This window comes from Salvia splendens, chromosome 2 (genome assembly GCF_004379255.2).
Source record: "Salvia splendens isolate huo1 chromosome 2, SspV2, whole genome shotgun sequence".
Classification (NCBI taxonomy): Eukaryota; Viridiplantae; Streptophyta; class Magnoliopsida; order Lamiales; family Lamiaceae; genus Salvia; species Salvia splendens.
The window spans coordinates 32,926,807-32,945,476 of record NC_056033.1 but is presented as its reverse complement, the minus strand read 5'-3'; the positions used below and the strand labels follow the sequence as shown (position 1 = coordinate 32,945,476).

At 33.7% G+C, this 18,670-nt stretch overlaps 2 protein-coding genes across 3 annotated transcripts; one reads left to right on the top strand and one right to left on the bottom strand.

The window, feature by feature from the left end:
• Positions 1–617: 617 nt before the first annotated feature.
• LOC121792275 (WAT1-related protein At2g37460-like) lies at positions 618–2,779 on the top strand. 2 transcript variants are annotated; one of them, XM_042190150.1, is made up of 8 exons: positions 618–762; positions 844–1,068; positions 1,187–1,249; positions 1,455–1,571; positions 1,663–1,906; positions 2,005–2,166; positions 2,242–2,393; positions 2,466–2,779. In XM_042190150.1, exons 2-8 carry the CDS (start codon positions 863–865, stop codon positions 2,620–2,622), a joined length of 1,101 nt encoding a protein of 366 aa, XP_042046084.1. In that variant the 5' UTR covers positions 618–762; positions 844–862; the 3' UTR covers positions 2,623–2,779. The 2 variants fall into 2 exon arrangements, with proteins under 2 accessions (XP_042046084.1, XP_042046083.1); XM_042190149.1 differs by having other exon boundaries at positions 635–1,068.
• A 254-nt stretch (positions 2,780–3,033) lies between these two features.
• On the bottom strand, positions 3,034–8,173 carry LOC121792274 (type I inositol polyphosphate 5-phosphatase 8-like). Its single transcript, XM_042190148.1, has 11 exons — positions 8,023–8,173; positions 7,211–7,259; positions 7,011–7,095; positions 6,846–6,917; positions 6,604–6,691; positions 5,818–5,922; positions 4,914–5,214; positions 4,621–4,793; positions 4,331–4,445; positions 4,098–4,237; positions 3,034–3,424 (listed from the first exon to the last, which is right to left on the bottom strand). The coding sequence occupies exons 2-11, from the start codon at positions 7,235–7,237 to the stop codon at positions 3,190–3,192; spliced, it is 1,341 nt and encodes a 446-aa protein (XP_042046082.1). The 5' UTR covers positions 7,238–7,259; positions 8,023–8,173; the 3' UTR covers positions 3,034–3,189.
• Between the last annotated feature and the right edge of the window lie 10,497 nt (positions 8,174–18,670).

The following is an 18,670-nucleotide window of genomic DNA, read 5'->3' as shown; positions in this document are numbered from 1 at the left end:
ATGTCACCAAAATGAGCATTTATCAGCAAATATGAAAAGGGTTCTAAGAAATTAGCTGGAAACGATATAATCTATTTACTTGTGGACATATACCCACCAAGTAATTGCGAGTGAGCATCTATTTACTTATGAGTTATGAAGGCACAGTATTGTGGATTGCTACATTCTATTTTGAGATTAATAAATATAATTAGATTTCAACCTAAACCCACCCTAATTATAATTATTAAACTCTAATTAATAATTATTTAAACTTAATCCTTAAAACTATTAATAAATAGTTGATGAATTAGGGATTAATGAAAGGATTTAATGTCATGCACGCACCCAAGTATGGGGTATTACTTATTAGTGATAACTAATATAGATTACTCTAATTAATTAATATTCATGTACTATACGTGAAAGTGTGAAACACAGAAGAAAAGATTTGAAAATAGAAAAGCTATAACGTAAAGAAAGGCACGTAGGTGCTTAATAATTTGATGCTTTTTAATCCTCCATTTGTTTGAATATCTGTGTTAATAAACTCTATATTTTGTAGTATTTGTTTTATTTAGATTACTATATATAGTAAACATACAACCGCAAACATAATACACACACTCACACTCGTAAATAAACGTGAAATTCACTTTTTCTTTTTTTTAAAGAAAAAGAGATTCTAACATATGAGTTGATGTGTGTAGCACGCATATGAGTATATATAAGCAGGAGTGGCATCTTGGAAAATTATCAGAGGAGAGTGATATAGGAATTTAGGTAAACATATAGAGTTGCATGGCAATTTGCGACTTGCGAGTGATATTTTGATATATTAATCTTGAAATTTATTTTTGGTAGATAAGAGAAGAGAATTGAAATGAAGATAACAAGAGAGAGTTTGCACGTAGTGTTTGGGAAGGCAAAACCCTTTTTAGCAGTGGTTTTTCTGCAAGCCGGGCTGGCGGGGATGGACATCATCTCTAAGGCCGCGTTGAACGAGGGGATGAGCAATTATGTCTTTGTCGTCTATCGCCACGCTGTCGCCACCCTAGTCATCGCCCCTTTTGCCTTCATCCTAGACAAGTAATTTCCACATCAACTCTATTTAATTTTTTTTAGTTGACAAGAAATTTAAGTTTTAACTTCACATCAAGAGTTAACCTGTATCTTTCTCTCTAATATGCATGCCATTTATGTTCAGAAAAATAAGGCCAAAAATGACTACAGCAACGTTCCTCAAGATAATGCTAATGAGTATTTTGGAGTAAGCGATCTCCCTCTCTCTCACACACGCGCGTGCACACACATGCACACGACTATTTCAGATCAAGTTCTACACTTGAGTTTTCTTAATATGGTCAAGAATTCTCTTGAATTATTTTTTGTTTCAAATCTTCAATAATTGCTTGTGTTATGGTAATTATAATTCAAAAAGAAACTTATAAATGTATGTTCAATATATATTAAAGGCCAGTAATAGACCAAAATCTCTACTTCTTGGGGATGAAGTACACGACAGCGACTTTTGCAGCTGCAATGGCAAACGTTCTTCCAGCAATTACATTCGTGATGGCATGGTGCTTCAGGTGCTCCATGATTGGACATAAACTTTAATTCTTGATCATAATAAAGTTATGGTGTAGAATAATTATTGGTAATTAATTAGCACGAATTCAGGGTTGAGAAGGTGAAGCTGATGAGCATCCGCAGCCAAGCAAAGATATTGGGCACACTGGCTACAATTGCAGGAGCCATGATCATGACATTGGTAACTGGCCCTAATCTCGACCTTCCATGGACCAGATCAGGACCCACTAATGACCTTCATCAACAACCTCAAATTTCTGTTCAACACACCATCAAGGGTGCCCTCATGATCACTATTGGATGCTTTAGCTGGGCCGCTTTCATGATCTTGCAGGTAATTAATTAATTAATCATATAGTGGTTCCAGTTCTCTATTTATAGAAATATTGTTATAGTTATATTTGTCTAATTTTGCTAACATTTTGTTTGTAGGCTGTGACGTTGCGTACGTACCCAGCAGAACTCTCCTTAACTGCATGGATATGCTTGCTAGGAACCGTAGAAGGGGCAGCTGTGGCATTAGTGGTGGAGAAAGGAAATGCTGCAGCTTGGGCCATCAAATGGAACACTAGCTTTCTTGCAGCTATTTACAGTGTAAGCTAATAAATTATGTCATAATTTTACTTGCTAATACAAATATATAAAAATATGTATATATGGGGGTTGCAGGGCATATTCTGTTCGGGCATTGCTTACTACGTGCAAGGAGTTGTGATGAAAAAAAGAGGCCCTGTTTTTGTGACTGCATTTAGTCCTCTGAGCATGATCATCGTTGCTTTCTTGAGCTCGTTCATTCTCTCCGAGAAAATGTACTTAGGAAGGTATATAATCTTCACTATTATTGACCATATTATTTATAGGATCTTTGTAACTAATAATTAAGATGAATGCAGGGTTGTTGGTGCGGGTGTGATCGTGCTTGGGCTTTACTTCGTGGTATGGGGCAAACAAAAAGACTACAAATCCCCTTCTATAGAGCTAAAGCAGAGTGATTCATCCAAACTGGAGGTGGTTGCTAACAATGATGAAAGCGACGGGAGATTAGTGTAAAAGTTTTTTCTTGTATATCCAATACCAAATAATTTAACAATTCAGGACTTAAAAGTAGTATAAGCTTTCATTGACATGGGCTTTGCTATTATCTTAAAAAATGGCTTGGGCCCAAATTATTTGTTCTGGTTTATGTTAAAACTTTTTTTTAACAACATACCCTGACTTGACACGCGCAGTTTTGGCACAATATTCTCTTCTTGAAAATCTAAGTTGTGATAAAATCTTTAACAAAGATTGTTTTGTAAGTTAGTTTTTCCGTGTTAATCGCCTCAAACAAAATGTACATCAATTGTTCTTCTATACCACAGTTAGTGTGTAATTGTAGAAATGTGCAGAATAAATGATTAGACAAAATTGACCAAGCAGGGCTACTTAATAGTAACAAAGTACACAAAAATCAAGTAATCATTTCACAAAATCGAGAAACACATTTCTAAGTCACACTAAATGTATATTTCATATAGGAGGAGGAAATCCTAGTGGTTGAAACTTGAAACAATCTGAAAATAGAAAATCTGAGTGTATAGGAGTATTAGTTTTGTACTACAAAAACATGTACGTGTCTCAATGGAATCTTGTTCCAGATGTGGTGCGGATGCATCTCTGACTTCTGCTTCTGCTTCTGCAAACTAACAACTCTTCAACTGCAGATTTGGGGGAATTTCGTGTGGGGTATTCCGGTAAATTCAGTTGCACCGAGAAGAGTGAGTATACAGGCCTGTGGTCTGAAAGCGTTGACTCGCCCCTCGTGTAATACATTTGCTCAACGCCTTCTCCCTTCCAAAGAATTCTATCACACCTATCCACCAACACTCTAATTTAGTACTCCCTCGTCTCGACTCATATGTCATACTTAGGTAATAACAGAAATCAAATCAAGTGTGAGATTTATTAATTGTGACATTTACCTTGAGGCGGAGTAAGTATTCCAAGTATACAAAATTAGTACCCAGAAAATGGGGTTTACACATTTTTAATAACCAATGTTTACAAAATCGTATTACAAAGATTTACTAAGATCGTAACTTGATAGAGTTACAAAATCATATCAAATGTGAGATTTATTAATTTAATTCACACACAATGCATTAATAAGGCAGCCAAAAGACAGCGAGCGGGTTACATATTCTATGAAACGCCGACACAGAGTAATTAGATTAATTTAATCACCGACCATCAGCTTTTCACGATATCTGCAGACCTCGTAGCTTGGAATCATATTCTATGAAATATTTCACCTACTTTATCTCGATTACTTTTACAATAAGGATAATACTTTTAAACGACCATTTTTAATTAATTTAAAATTAGCGAGGACATGGAATTTGATTCTTTACATGTTTTTTCCTTCTCACATGGTTTATCCTCTTAACCGACCTAAATATAGAAATCAACCTTAGCTGGTGTGCCACTAAAGAATTTAAACTAATAAAAAAATTTGAGTGCAATTAAAAAAGGTAGATTTAATTTACCATGCAGGAGTACGACGTTTGTCTTTAGGTGCAACGACGTAACGGTCGGAATTAGCAATGTATTTGTAAGTTGGAGCAAAATAGATTTCCCCTTCTTGAAATCCCTTGAAAACTCTACCAGCCTTTTGTTCCATCCTCAACTGTGCCAATTATTTACAAATATATCTATATAAAACCAATTAAAGGGGTGCATATTTTGTTAATTAGAATTAAGAAATAAGTAAATAATTAACCTCATCCTTGAGTAGTAGGGTTTGCCAATCATTCATATTGAGTAGATCATAGGTGTCCCCACAAGTTGAACTTGAAGCCAGTCGATAATTTAAGTCTCCCAGCCAAATTATGTTGCTACAAATTAAGCAGCCAAATTTAGAAGACTCATTCTATTAATATTGAAAAAAATTCTTTAAGTGAAACAGGATTTTAGAAGAAGCTAAAAAAATATTAGTTTAATATTTTAATTAGGAGAGAGAGATTTATTTCCAAATATAGAAAGTGAACATTTTGAGTAATTAAGACATACTGATGATCCAAAATGGTACGGGGATGATTTTGAGAGAAGCGCGTTCTCCTGAGGATCTCCATCACATCCCAATTCCGTCTAGCAGCATCCCCGTCTTTCTCTCCCGAAGCTAAGTGACTACACACGAAGCAAAACGTCGTCTGCTGCACTACCATGCTAATAGATATCGACCCCTACATGTTTATAATCTTTTTAGTTTCCTTGTTTTCACAAGAAAAATATGTTTATATCAGTTCAAAATATAATTAAAAATGTATGCAATCTCTTAACTTGTCAAGCAAATATATAGCTACCTTATTTCCGAGGTATCCCATGATGCCTCTTCCGACGCAGGAGACCTGCAAACTGGTGATATGGTGGAGAAAGTCGCGGCGGACCCACACGCAGAGGAAGATCCCGACCATCTGCTTGCTGGCTGCCAAACAATAGTGCTTTTGTTGTTTCGTCCAACCATCATCGGAGAAGCTCAATCTTGGTTGGCAATATTGGGGTTCATTAAGAGCTTGCCGGATCAATGATACCCACCTAGCCGCCGGCCCACAGTCTTCCGCTCCGAGTACGTTTTCTGCATTCAAAGGTACAATCTCCTGGAACCTGTAATCACAACTCATCATTTCAAATTTTTGCTAGAAAACTACTCCACATTGCCTAATTGGTAACAAAAAATATTGTTTTTGTAATATATCTTGGACGAATTTCGCTAGAAAACTCACATGTTGTAATAATAACAACTGAACAACATAAAGAATTGCATTGTTTTAAGATTAATTCAAATTTTATTATGTTGTTTTACTTTTTATAATTAATCATGACAAAAAGATATGTACTTAATTGCAAATGAACAGGTATTAGACCTACAAATAGATATCCTATATATAATAAGAAAATAAATAAAATAAAATAAAATAAAATTAAATCCTAATAACTATAGAAATTAATATGATAAGTAGTGTTAATTAAAAATTAACACGTATTAGACGGCCTACAAATGGATATTCTATAATAAGAAAATAATCAAATCAAATTATATACTAAGAACTATGGAAATAACTTATTATGATAATAATACTAAATACTACTAGTAATATATAGATTATCAACTTAAATCACGCATGCGTATAAATATATTCGTATTATAGTACATAATTTTTCAAGCAAATTCGACTTTGAAATGTACGTATATGATTCTGATCTTACCCAAGGACATAAATGTCAGAAGGTTCTTTAGTTCTTAACCAATCTTTTAGATTTGGTTGATCGTCTGGTGATTTTCCTCCTACATTCCACGTTCCCACGAACATCCTATATATACAAAATCAAACCACTTTTATCGTTCATAATTCCAATCTATCAAAAATAATAGAACATGCGTAAAGTTGGAAACATATAGTAGGATAAAAGGAAATCAATCCACCAAAAGAAGAATGACATTTAATATGCAAAATCAAATCAGATGCTCGATCATATATAAGTTTTAATAATATCAAGTGAGTTGTAACTAAACATGGGAAAAGATAGGGCAAATCATTACTACCAAGTATACAACTAGCTAGCTAGGATATAAGCATTCTCAATTTGACATAACCCGGAATTAAATAAATTATAATTGAAGATTAACAAATTTTAATTTGATGCGTTGTACATGAGTCCTCATATGAGGATGTTCTCACATAAGATTTTGTCTATAGATAGATGTGACATTTGGCTTTATAATTTACTATTTAACAAATACTATAAAACTTAAACGGACACCAAATTTAACCTGCAGCGGTAAAAATGGAATATCATATTATATACAGATAAAGATATAATTAAATGATAATCCCTTATTAATATATCATACTCCTAATATATAGTAGTACTCAATCTCATCAATCTTAATAATAATCTAAAAATGAATAAATAATGTGGAGGTCTACATTAATAATGATTTTGTATCAAAATGAAAATAATATTGAATTTTGTTTCTGATTAATTTCTTACCGGAGGTTGGAGTTCGGAATTGGTGGCGGTGGCATTTGATTGAATCCCGGCCGTTCAGTTTTGGTATTCTTTTCCATCAACCACTCTTCTATTTAACATATTATAATGGGGATTAGTTGCACCGTTAAATTACCACTATAACAAGTAAATTCATATTAGTAGTAATTTCTAATTAAAAGAGTCAATAACCATCAATCCATTATAACAGACGAGTATCCGTTGACGAAATTAAAAGTAATTACCTGATAATTCTTCAGGTACGACGACGTATTGACCATCGTCGGAGCAACTCTTCCTTCTTCTTTGGAATTGAGCTGTTTTCAAGAATTAATGAAGATTATATGAATTATGCACATCTCAAATATAGTACTATTAGTAATATTCGAAAATGTAAAATTAAAATCTACCGTTAATTCTGTAATCTGAGTGATATTTATCTCTACCGCTGTTTATGTTCAACCATTTTCTAACCACCACTTTTGGCCACGAGGACTTCAAATAAAATAGGAAAAATTTATATCAGAAATTTGGTCACAGCATATACACATAAAATAAATCAGTTGCAATAAAGTGAAAATTCTTCTTCACTCGATAATTACATATATACCTGAAGATTCATGTTTTCTTCCCTCATTGATTAGTTCCCAAAACTTATCCTGCTCAAGAGATTTGGCATAAAATTGAAACGAGATGAGGAGATATTTTTTGATTATATTAGTATGTTATATTTTTCGATAGATCAGTTTAAGAAAATCTATAAAATAAAGCAACTGGGGCTTAATGAATGTGAACAGTCTAAAGAATAGTTTAAAATGTCAACTGCAGAATAGTTTAAAATGTAAAAAGAATCAAGATGCAGGAGAAATGGAGACAGCATTTGCAGTAACAGTAGGCAACGGTAAAACGAAGAGAAAATACGAACCGATTTGCATGCAATATAAAATAAAATAAAATAAAAAGGGTGGATGTAGAATTTCATATTGTACTAATAAAGATATAGAAAGACGGCAGGAATTTACTTTTTCTTGAAGAATAATTTGTTTTAAATTTGGGACTTGCAGAGATAGATAGATAGAGATGAAGACAGGGCGGAGAGGAGAGAGGTTGAACTAATTAATAAACAGAAAATCTGTAATTAATATTTCGTGTTATTTTTTCTTCTTCTAAATTAGAGAACAAATTTATCTTAATTGCAATACTCCACTACAAGAAAATGAAATATCAAATCAAGATTTTTTACAGAACAGTAGTAGTTATGAAGAAGAGGTAGATGCCAAAAAATGTGAAGGAAAACTATAGAATATTCAGAAAAATAAGATTTCGAAATTTTGTTTGGCGTTTTAGGACTGAAGGGCGACATATAAAAGAGATGAAGGTTGATAGTCATACATTTGTATATATAGGCAGAAAAAAACTTACATGTAAGAATGAATGAGGAGACAAGGATGAAGACTGAAGAATGTGTTTGGTTTTGAGTTCCGTAGGCGCAGAGAGTGGTGAAATAGAAATTGAGACTACAAGAAGATGACTCTATTCCTCGGAAAACCAAAAAATGGGCTTCCCTAGCTCACATTTATAAATAAAACTGTGTGTGTTTGAGAGAGAGAGAGAGAGAGGTGAAATGTGATTGGAGGAATATTACGCTAATTTGACTATAATATTTTATAAATAAGCAAGGACGGCATTTTCTGCGTACCAAATTTGATGGTTGTAATTTTTGTAGTAATTCTGAATGAAGATGGGGAAACTGTAAAAAGCTCCAAAACGAATATTAATATAAAATTGATTAAGTAAAGTTCACGGGTTCAAACCCCGCCCACCCGCTGGAAGATTTTCGGCCTTAATCCGCAAGCCCGGTCGAGCATGATTAGTCGAATTCCGCCAAAAGGCAGATTCGGTACACCTGTGGTTAAACAAAAAAAAAAGTTAAAAAAATTAAAAATAAAAATATTATTAATAGAAATATTTGATCCATTACATACTGAAAAAATTTACTATTATATATAAATATAGATTAATTGTAGTTAGAGATTTTCTTCAATAGAGATGACTATTTGTAAGAAGATATAATATATATGAATATTCCGTAGAGTCGTGATATTTCTTTTACCATTTCTTGAAATTGGAATGATATAGATATTGCACTTTAAGTCTTGAAGTAAAACAATAAAGAATGTTATTGAACGGAAAATTTAATTTATGCATTAATATAAGGGGAAATTGCATTAGTACTATATATGCTCGTTTAAATAGGCTTCATTTTAATGATAATAAATTGGAAATTTCCTGATTAATGGAGGCCGCTTCTGCTATAAATATGGAAGTATTAACTTTCTCCAAATATAAAAGTTTGGGTTAATGTAATTTAATGTAAATAATTAAAGCCACCAATCCACCATATTAAACGATAAAACCAATATATTCGGCGACTTACCCAGTAAGAAATTCGAATTGTATTTTTCATAATGAGATATATTATGGATTTTCTTTTATTATCATAAGACCGCATATTCTGATAATTAATTTATATCAACCTTACAGAAATCTCAAATCTCAATTTATATGATTTGTCCAAAAAATCATAATACTTTATCCAAAAATATAAACTATTTCCTTATTAGTTCGTCTTTAAAAAATATGATCTTTCTAATTTTGGAATAGTTAAATAGTAACACATTACCCATACGTGGTGTGATCCGTTGCTAACTTTACTTAAGTTGCTAACTCATCAATGCAATGTATTAAAAATATCAACACGATTATACTGAAATGTCAACATAAACTTAAGTTGATATTTTAATACATTATGTTGACATTGATATTTAAATGTCAACACAGTTTATTAAAATGCTAACACAAATATGTGTTAACATTTTTAATACACTACCTTGATGAGTTAGCAAGTTAGCAAGTTAAGAAAAATTAGCATTTTAACGCACTCCTTACCCCTATATATCATTATCATTACACTATTAAACGTGGAATTCACTCTCCATTAATACTACTTATACTAACTTTTATCTCACTTTTTCACAAGACTATGTAACTATACTTTAATAATTATATATTAAAATCTATAACAAACTAATTAAAAGTTCATATTTTTCTAGATTGAGGGAGTACTACTTTTTACATCTAGATACCATGAAAAAAAGTGTGAAAAGCCATGACTACCGATCATTGGAGGTCAAACTAATCATTTTTACCATTATAAATGTTACTGTATAATCTCAACTCTCAAGTTAACTAATGGCGAGTGGATCTGAAAAACGAAATCGTCTTAATTAGATCATCATTTTTATTATATAATTTCTTATTTTAATCTTATATTTTAAATTCTTTATTTTTTCATATAAATTGCAGTTTCAAATTCAAAATTAATTTTAAATAAAGAAATTATGTATTTCAAATTTTAAAATTAGATTATTATAAGAAGAAAATAGTTTAAAATCTTGTATTAAAATCTTGTAAGCATGAAACTACATAATTTAAAATCATAATAATTATGGGTTGATGTTTTAATCATTTGAAGTATTTTTTTCGTTTCTTGGAACTACTTCTATCATATTTTATCCCTTCCAGTCTCAAGGACAAATTCAATTATTCATGTTTACTCTTTTCTCTCTTAGAGCATCCATATCCGTGCTCTTGCCAACGAGCACGGATGTGGGCCCGGACCCACTTTTACTCCCTGCTCTTAGGCAAGAACATAACACCCACATCCGTGCTCTTCCGCAAGGACATGCTCAAGGGTCCCACAATTCTATTATTCAATTTGAATAAAAACATTTTCACAATATTAAAATGCATTAAAAATAACCAGAATAATATTATAAATTACAAAAAAAAAATAAAAATTACATAATTAAAATACTAAAAATTAAAATTTTCTTCATTAAAGTCTTAAAAATAAAAAATTACATAATTTAAATCCTAAAAATTAAAAATTACATAATTAAATTCATAAAATTAAAAAAACCCACTACTCGTGGCCGAATTTCGCCCAAATGGATGATGAATGTGTGTATTTATAAATGATTTTGGGATTAATTTTTTTTTTTAAAATTTCAAAAAAATTCAAAAAAATGGTAATAAAATATGTATATTTTTGGGAATCCAAATATATATATATATTTTTATTTTTGGTATTATTTTCGATTTAAAAAAAAAAGAAAAAAAAGAAAATGCCAACGGCCAATAGAAACGCGCCACGTCACCCTGCTCGCTGGCACGGACGTGCTCTTAGCTAAGAGCAGCGCCGGACAGCGGTGCAGTGCCGCTGGCACGGACGAACGGACAGCGGTGTGCTCTCCGTTGTGGATGCTCTTATCCTCTCATTTCCCTCTCTTAAAATATATTTTAAAATAAAAATAATCTTAGATGTCTTTAAGTATAATTTTGAGTAAATGCCAAAACTGGTCCTGAACATATGCTCATTTTATTATTTTGGTCATATATTTTATCTTTTGAATTTTTGCATCTTGAACATTTAAACTCGGATCACAATTGGTACTACACTAACAATTCCGTCAATTTTTAAACGGTTTTAACCCGATTTGAACGCAGCGGCGGACAGCGGTGCAGTGCCGCTGGCACGGACGAACGGACAGCGGTGTGCTCTCCGTTGTGGATGCTCTTATCCTCTCATTTCTCTCTCTTAAAATATATTTTAAAATAAAAATAATCTTAGATGTCTTTAAGTATAATTTTGAGTAAATGCCAAAACTGGTCCTAAACATATGCTCATTTTATTATTTTGGTCCTATATTTTATCTTTTGAATTTTTGCATCTTGAACATTTCAACTCGGATCACAATTGGTTCTACACTAACAATTCCGTCAATTTTTAAACGGTTTTAACCCGATTTTGATGGTTTTAACAGTCACACTCGGGTTAAAACCGTTTAAAAATCGGGTTAAAACCGTTTAAAAATTGACGGAATTGTTAGTGTAGTACCAATTGTGATCCGAGTTTAAATGTTTGGGATGCAAAAATTCAAAAGATAAAATATAGGACCAAAATCATAAAATGGACATTCAGGACCAGTTTTGACCTTTACTCTATAATTTTCTATAGTCTCGGCAGTATACCTTTATACAGATTTTATGTACGGAGTAATAAATTTTAGCTATAATGTTAGATGATAAATATATACGGTTGAAATTAATTAAAATAAAACCAAAGTTTCACAAAGAATACTACTCCTACAATTTTATTATTTAAAACAAAAATATAGTATAAGTATGTAAACTAAAAAAGATATAAAAACGAAAAAAAAATTAATTAAATCAACTAAGTGTATATATTCCCAAACATCAATAGACGAAAGAAATAAATTTATTATTTTATGCATCGATTTTACAATCAAATTCAATACTCCATAAAAAAAATTTCGTTAATGACATCTTTTAATGCAGTTAAAGACGCTAATTTGTGTTTCTTAATATACCCCCAACCCTTAAAAAAACATCCATATTTTTGGTGTCCCAACTAAAACGCAAATGTAAGTGTCCTAAAAAAACAAAAGATTAAGTTAATTTGTCCTTAATTTAGGAACTCTTTCTTTTGGGTCCTAAATTGTTGTTATTTTTAAAAAATTTCTAACTCAAGTAATTGCGTCTTTATATTTGTGTTTCGAAAAATTGAGTTTTTTGTAGTGATCAGTCCACCAAATACTGATCAAATCTTGAAAAATAATTTTTTTTACTATAAAAACAATTTTAGCAAAAAATAAAAAATTAGAAAAAAATGTGGCAAACCATGATTGATTCTATTTAACGAATAACGCCTAGCTTAGCACGCCAAGGCATGGAAGAGGCGGGTATGCAACGGCCTCCAGTGGCGTGCTTATCGGATAAGTACACGGTGGTGTGTTTAAGCCATCCGCTAAGCACGTTGCTGCCCTTGGGGCGGCCCTTGCCCTGACTTCTAAAGTGGAGTATAGGCAATAATCAAATGTATTACTAGTTTCATTGTTACGAGCAACTACGGCAATGCGGGGATATTGAAACAATTATACTGATTGACAACCAATCTAATTAGTGATACAAATTGAACTTTGACCTCATAAATTTCGTTAATAAGAGAGTTATCAATTACGTAAGAACGTAAAAATATTACTACCGTATGTTTATAATGGTACAAAAACTGACGTCTGGGCGTTTCCTTACACTTACTACAACTTAGTCACTGTCGGACAGATGAGAGTGACATTAAATTTTTTTGAGGTTTAATAGAGCTCCTTGCACCTTGCATTTGAAAGTTGAAACACACACATACACACATATACATAAATCATTTTTTGATTTTATGATGTTGTAGGGAAAAATTTCATTTCATTTCTTTTTCTTTGAATTTATTTGATTTATTCTTTTTTTACTAAATCATTTTTCAAAACCCTGTTTGTAATTTTTTTATGTGTTTTCACATCATTTGTACTTTCTCTACTTGTATAGTTCTGTTTTGATTTATAATCCTAAACCGTACTCCCTCCGTTTCATAGTAGTTGAGTCATTTCCTTTTTTTTTTTGTAAAAATCAACACATTTCTTTCTCTTACTTTACTCCCTCTTACTTTATTCTTTCTTCATCTCTCTATCTTTTCACTTTCATACTTTAATCTTCATTTACTTCACTCAATACAATTTTTCTTAATCTTCGTGCCAGAAAGAAATGCCTCTATTATTATGGAACGAAGGGAGTAGTTTAAAATGACGTGTCTCTCACAGTCTCATTTGTTATTAAGAATTCAGTGTACCTCGCCAACTGTTTTTATTAGTTACAAAATTTAAAATGGAAACGGAAAAATAAATATACAATATTGCAAAATGTTACTATGATAATAGTATGTTAAAGCGACGAATTAAATAGATAAAGAAAGCAATTTGGAGTAGTCAACTAGGAAATGCAATCTAGAAATGCTACTTTAGTAGTACTCCATCCGTCCCATAAAAATACGGGCATTGGGTGTGACACGGAAATTAAGACAAAATTGGTAAAGTAAGAGAGAAAGATGAGAATGGTGTGATAAAGTAAAAGAGATGAGGATAATGATAGCTAAAGTAGTATAACTTTTTAAAAATGGAATGCACATATTTTTGTGGGATGGACGTAAATGAAAAGTGCACATATTTTTATGGGATGGAGGGAGTAGTATATTTTAGTATAAGAGTCTTTATATGCACCAAAATATTAGCATAACACTTGTAAAGTCGTGCTATAATCTATTGCTCAATTTTCTTTTTAATTCCAAAGTTTGTATCCATCAAAGGCTGCAAAATGGGTTTAAGCAATCGACTCAAAAGTATGTGTCAACTGTCAATTAGTTGTAATAATGATTGGAAACATTAACTGAACATGGGTTCAAAAAAGATACGGTAGTACTAAAAATCATCTTTCTTTAAAGACACAAAAGTCGTAATATTCGTAATTATATATCCAAACGAAATGTTAAATATACGTCCAAACTAACAATTAAGTTTGGTAAACAAATACAATTTAAAATTCGAACATTCGAGAATGGTGCTGTTAATATTTAAATGCAAGTTGGAATTCAGAATTAGCCAATGCTTGTGAAATTAAGTAAAAATTTAAGGACTTGCTTATAGTGTTAGCTAAGCAATGATGCTACCATTGATTGATAGTATCATGTTTACCGTAACCAATGAATGAATGATTTTCTAATATTATTTGGCAATATATTATTCACGAATAAATTAATGAGAATGACGATTATGCAACTTTATGTTATATGTATGAATTTCAGCTGAAAGAAGCTCAAAGTTTGGAGTATTATTTATATTTCACTTTCAAGACGATTTCTTTAATTGGATCACTTGTGGCTTAAAATAATTTAGGCTTTCCAGCTTCGACCTGGCTTTTGTTGGGACCAGCATATTAGCATATAAGGTTCGTTAAAAAGAATTTGGTCTTCCAATTCGAAAATAAAACAAAAATAAATATACTTGGTTGTCAGTTTAGGAAAGTAATTAGCACTTATTTTATGTGATATTTAAAGGTTAATGTCCACAACACTTACCTAATTATGAGGCGTACAATAACATTAGGCATTCATTGGACAATCAAATTAGTTTTAAATCGAAAACTTCGCATCACATTTCCTTTGGCGCCATTCGTGTTTAAGTACTACATTCGACTACCAAAACATAATAAAACTTCACATCACATTCCCACTATTAGTAGTCTTGAAATGAATTAGAAATTTATAAAAAAAGTTGTAATAATCTGATACTCCCTTCGTCTGCCATAAGCGGTTGTTTTAAACACAAGAAATAGGAAAATGATTAAATAGTTAAAGTGGAAAGATAATAAAGTAATAAAATAAGAGCGAGAATAAAGTAATGAAAATAAAGTAATGAAGAGTCATTCTCTACTTTTATTCCATTAATATCCTGAAATGGAATTCTATGTTGATCCTGCAAAATCTTGTTATCAGTGCTATCCAATTTCAACCTATTTTTGAAATCGATATCACGAACAGGAGTTCTCATCTCCTCTATTGATTCCACGCTAGATATCGCAATCACACACATCTTCTGCTCAACCTGTTTGAGTTGAGAAAAGAAAATATATAGATCACCTTCTTAACCTATAGTCCTCATCATTAATCTATTTTAAGATAAATGCAGCTAGAAGCATTTCTTTGTATTTAGACTCCATAAACAGCTATTTGCTCTCATAAGATATAAATGGTTACCAAGTAAACTTTATGAATACACTGACTGCTCTAATATGTTGGAAATATCTGATATGCATTCACCATTCACCAAACTGGCCAGTGCTATCGTGTTTATTTCATTAGAATGTGCTTTGTCCAACGCTAAAGATTTTGAAAACACACACAAGTTCTCTAGTTAGGTCACTAAATCTTGAAACCTCTCGTCAAAAATTAAGAAACAATCTAATTACCATTGGCAGAGCCGTAGATATCATTAAATCATCAACGTGGGAATCACTTCTGCACCCAAAAGTTTTGCGTTTTGCCACTGTCACCTTTTTAGAAATGTACACATGTATAAACATAAGAATTCTTCTCACTTCTTAAAATAGTACTCCACCAAGAAAGAAAATTCTTCCCATTTCTCCTATTCGACGTGAAACAAAGAATTTTACCATTCCAGCAAGCTATTCTCCATAGCAACTATGAATTCAGCTGACAAGAATGTTTCATCCATGTAGAAGTTAAGTGATGAATCGAGCTGCAAATGAGCTGCATCAACACTGAAGAAGTCGAGGAAGCTGAGACGCTTCAGCAACCGTCGGATCTCGCGTTTTAAGATGGATTAAATCCCGAGCGTTCGTTTCTTTCGACCGTTAGTTAGCTTAGTTTTAAATAGCCGTTGGTTTGTTTCTTTTCAGTTAACACAGCAGCTGATTTTCGTTCTCTCTCAATTCAATAAGATTTCTTCTTTTGCGAAACATTCTTGATTCTTCTCCAATCAAATACTCATTCACACTCTCGCAATCATAACCTGCTCGTAATCATAACAATTGGCGCAGTCTGTGGGAATCGCAAATTGGAGAATCGATTCAATTCTTGCGAGAAGGAGGCGGATCTGCGACAAAGATGGCATCGAGGTTTGAGGCGGAGAAATTTACCGGCAAGAACGATTTCGCCCTGTGGAAGATGAAGATGAGGGCTATGCTTACCCAACAAGGTCTTGTATCTGCTCTGACGACAAAAGAAATAGGAAATGAGGCGGAGGACAAAGATCTTGATGAAAAAGCGATTCAGCAACGTGCGGAGCTTGAGGCGAAGGCGTATAGCACGATCGTCCTTTGCCTCGGAGATAAGGTGTTTCGAGAGATTGCAAGGGAGAAAACGGCTGCAGGTATAATGGCTAAACTGGAAGACTTGTATCTTACTAAGTCGCTTGCGAATAGATTGATTATGAAGCAGCGATTGTATTCCTATAAGTTCTTGGAGGGAAAAGGGGTGTTGGAGCAGTTGGAGGATTTCAATAAGGCAATTGACGATCTGGAAAATATAGATGTGTTGATTGAGGATGAGGATAAAGCAATTTTGTTGTTAAATGCGCTCCCATCAAACTATGATCAGCTCCGGGATGCTATATTGTATGGAAGGGAAAGGACGGTGAGTTTTCTGGAGGTGCAGGCTGCCTTGAGATCAAAGGAGCTGCAAGGTGTTGAGATGAAATCTGGAAATTCAGTCCATGAAAGCTTGAATGTGAAGAAGTTCAAGGGCAAGAAACCATACAAGAAGTATAGTGAAGCTCCTAAGCCTAGTCCGGGTGAACAGAGGGAAACAAGATCTTGCCATTGGTGCAAGAAACCGGGCTACCTAAAGAAAGATTGTTTTGCTTGGAAAAGAAAGCAGCAAGAAGGTGGTGGGAAGGTTGTGAATTCCATTGAGGAAATTGAAGAATGTGAGCTTCCAGTGGCTTTGAATGTTATAGACAAGAATGACAATGGCTCTTAGATAATGGACTCGGGTTGTAGCTTCCATATGAGTCACAATCTTGCGTGGTTTGAAGATTTAAAGGAGACCTCCGGATCAGTAATTCTGGGGAATAACCAAATCTGCTCTGTTAGAGGGATTGGTACTATAAAGCTGAAGGCTGAGAATGGCTGCATTGTGTTGCTCAGTGATGTTAGATACATTCCTGAGATAAAAAGGAATCTGATATCTCTAGGCTCTCTTGAAAAGAAGGGCTGCAAATTTGTAGCTGAGGGTGGTGTAATGGTCATCAGCAAGGCAGGGAAGATACTGTTGAAAGCTAGGAGACTTGGCAGTCTGTATTACATGGCAGCAAGTATCCAGAATGATAGCACTGAGGAAGCCTGTGTACTCATCACTGAGAATCTTAAAACATGGCATACTAGGCTGGGACACCCAACCATTGGTACTGTGAAAGAGCTAGTGAAGAAGGGGCTTATCCACTGTGATGAAGCTAAGGATGAATTAGTGCAATGTGAAGAGTGTGTACTTGGGAAGGCTAAGAAGCTGAGCTTCCCAAAGGCCATTCATACGTCCACCCGGCCTCTTGATTATGCCCACAGTGACTTGTGGGGGCCTGCCCAAGTTCAATCCATTGGAGGTGGGAAGTACTACATGAGCATTATTGATGATTACTCCAGGAAAATGTGGGTCTATGTGTTGAAAGAAAAGTCAGAGGCTCTCACAAGATTCAAGGAGTAGTGCACTGAGGTAGAGGCAGAAAAGAAGGAAAGTTTGGGATGCTTAAGGACTAACAACGGTCTGGAATATCTATCAAAGGACTTTGATGTGTTTTGCAAGTCAAAAGGGATTAAAAGGCACAGAACGGTTCCTCTGAATCCACAACAAAATGGTGTTGCTGAGAGAGCAAACCGCACCATTTTGGAGAGAACAAGGTGTATGCTCTTTGCTGTTGGATTGGAGAAGCGATTCTGGGCCGAGGCAGCTTCTACAGCCGTTGTGCTAATAAACAAATGCCCTGCATCAAGTTTGAATGGAGAGATACCAGACAATAAATGGTTTGGGAGACAATGCAGTTATGGGAATCTAAGAACCTTTGGCTGCAGAGCCTTTGCACATGTGAGGCAGGGAAAACTTGAACCTAGACCTATAAGGTGCATCATGCTTGGCTATCAACCGGGAGTGAAGGGATATAGGCTCTGGTGCACGGAGCCTGGTAGTGGGAAGAATATATCTCCAGAGATGTTGTGTTTTGGGAGCATGATCTACCATTCAAGAAAGGGCCAAGTACTGCCAGCTCTGATGATAATGCAAGAGCAACTGAGTTTGAGAGTGCTGGAATTGAGGTGGAGCATCCTAATATTCAAGATAGTGTGGAGGACAATGTGATTGACACAGAAACCAATTCTCAATCACAATCACAGCCAGTGCAGCAGCCAGTGCAGCAGACAGATTCTGGTGTTGAAGGAAGTTGGAGGTTAGCCCGGGATAGGGTGAGAAGGACTGTGAAGCCATCCAACAGATACTCTGATGCAGAATATCTATTTTTCTGTCTGATGGCTGCTGAGGAAATGGAGTATTCTGAACCATGCAGTTATGAAGATGCAGTTAGCAGTGATGAATGGGAAC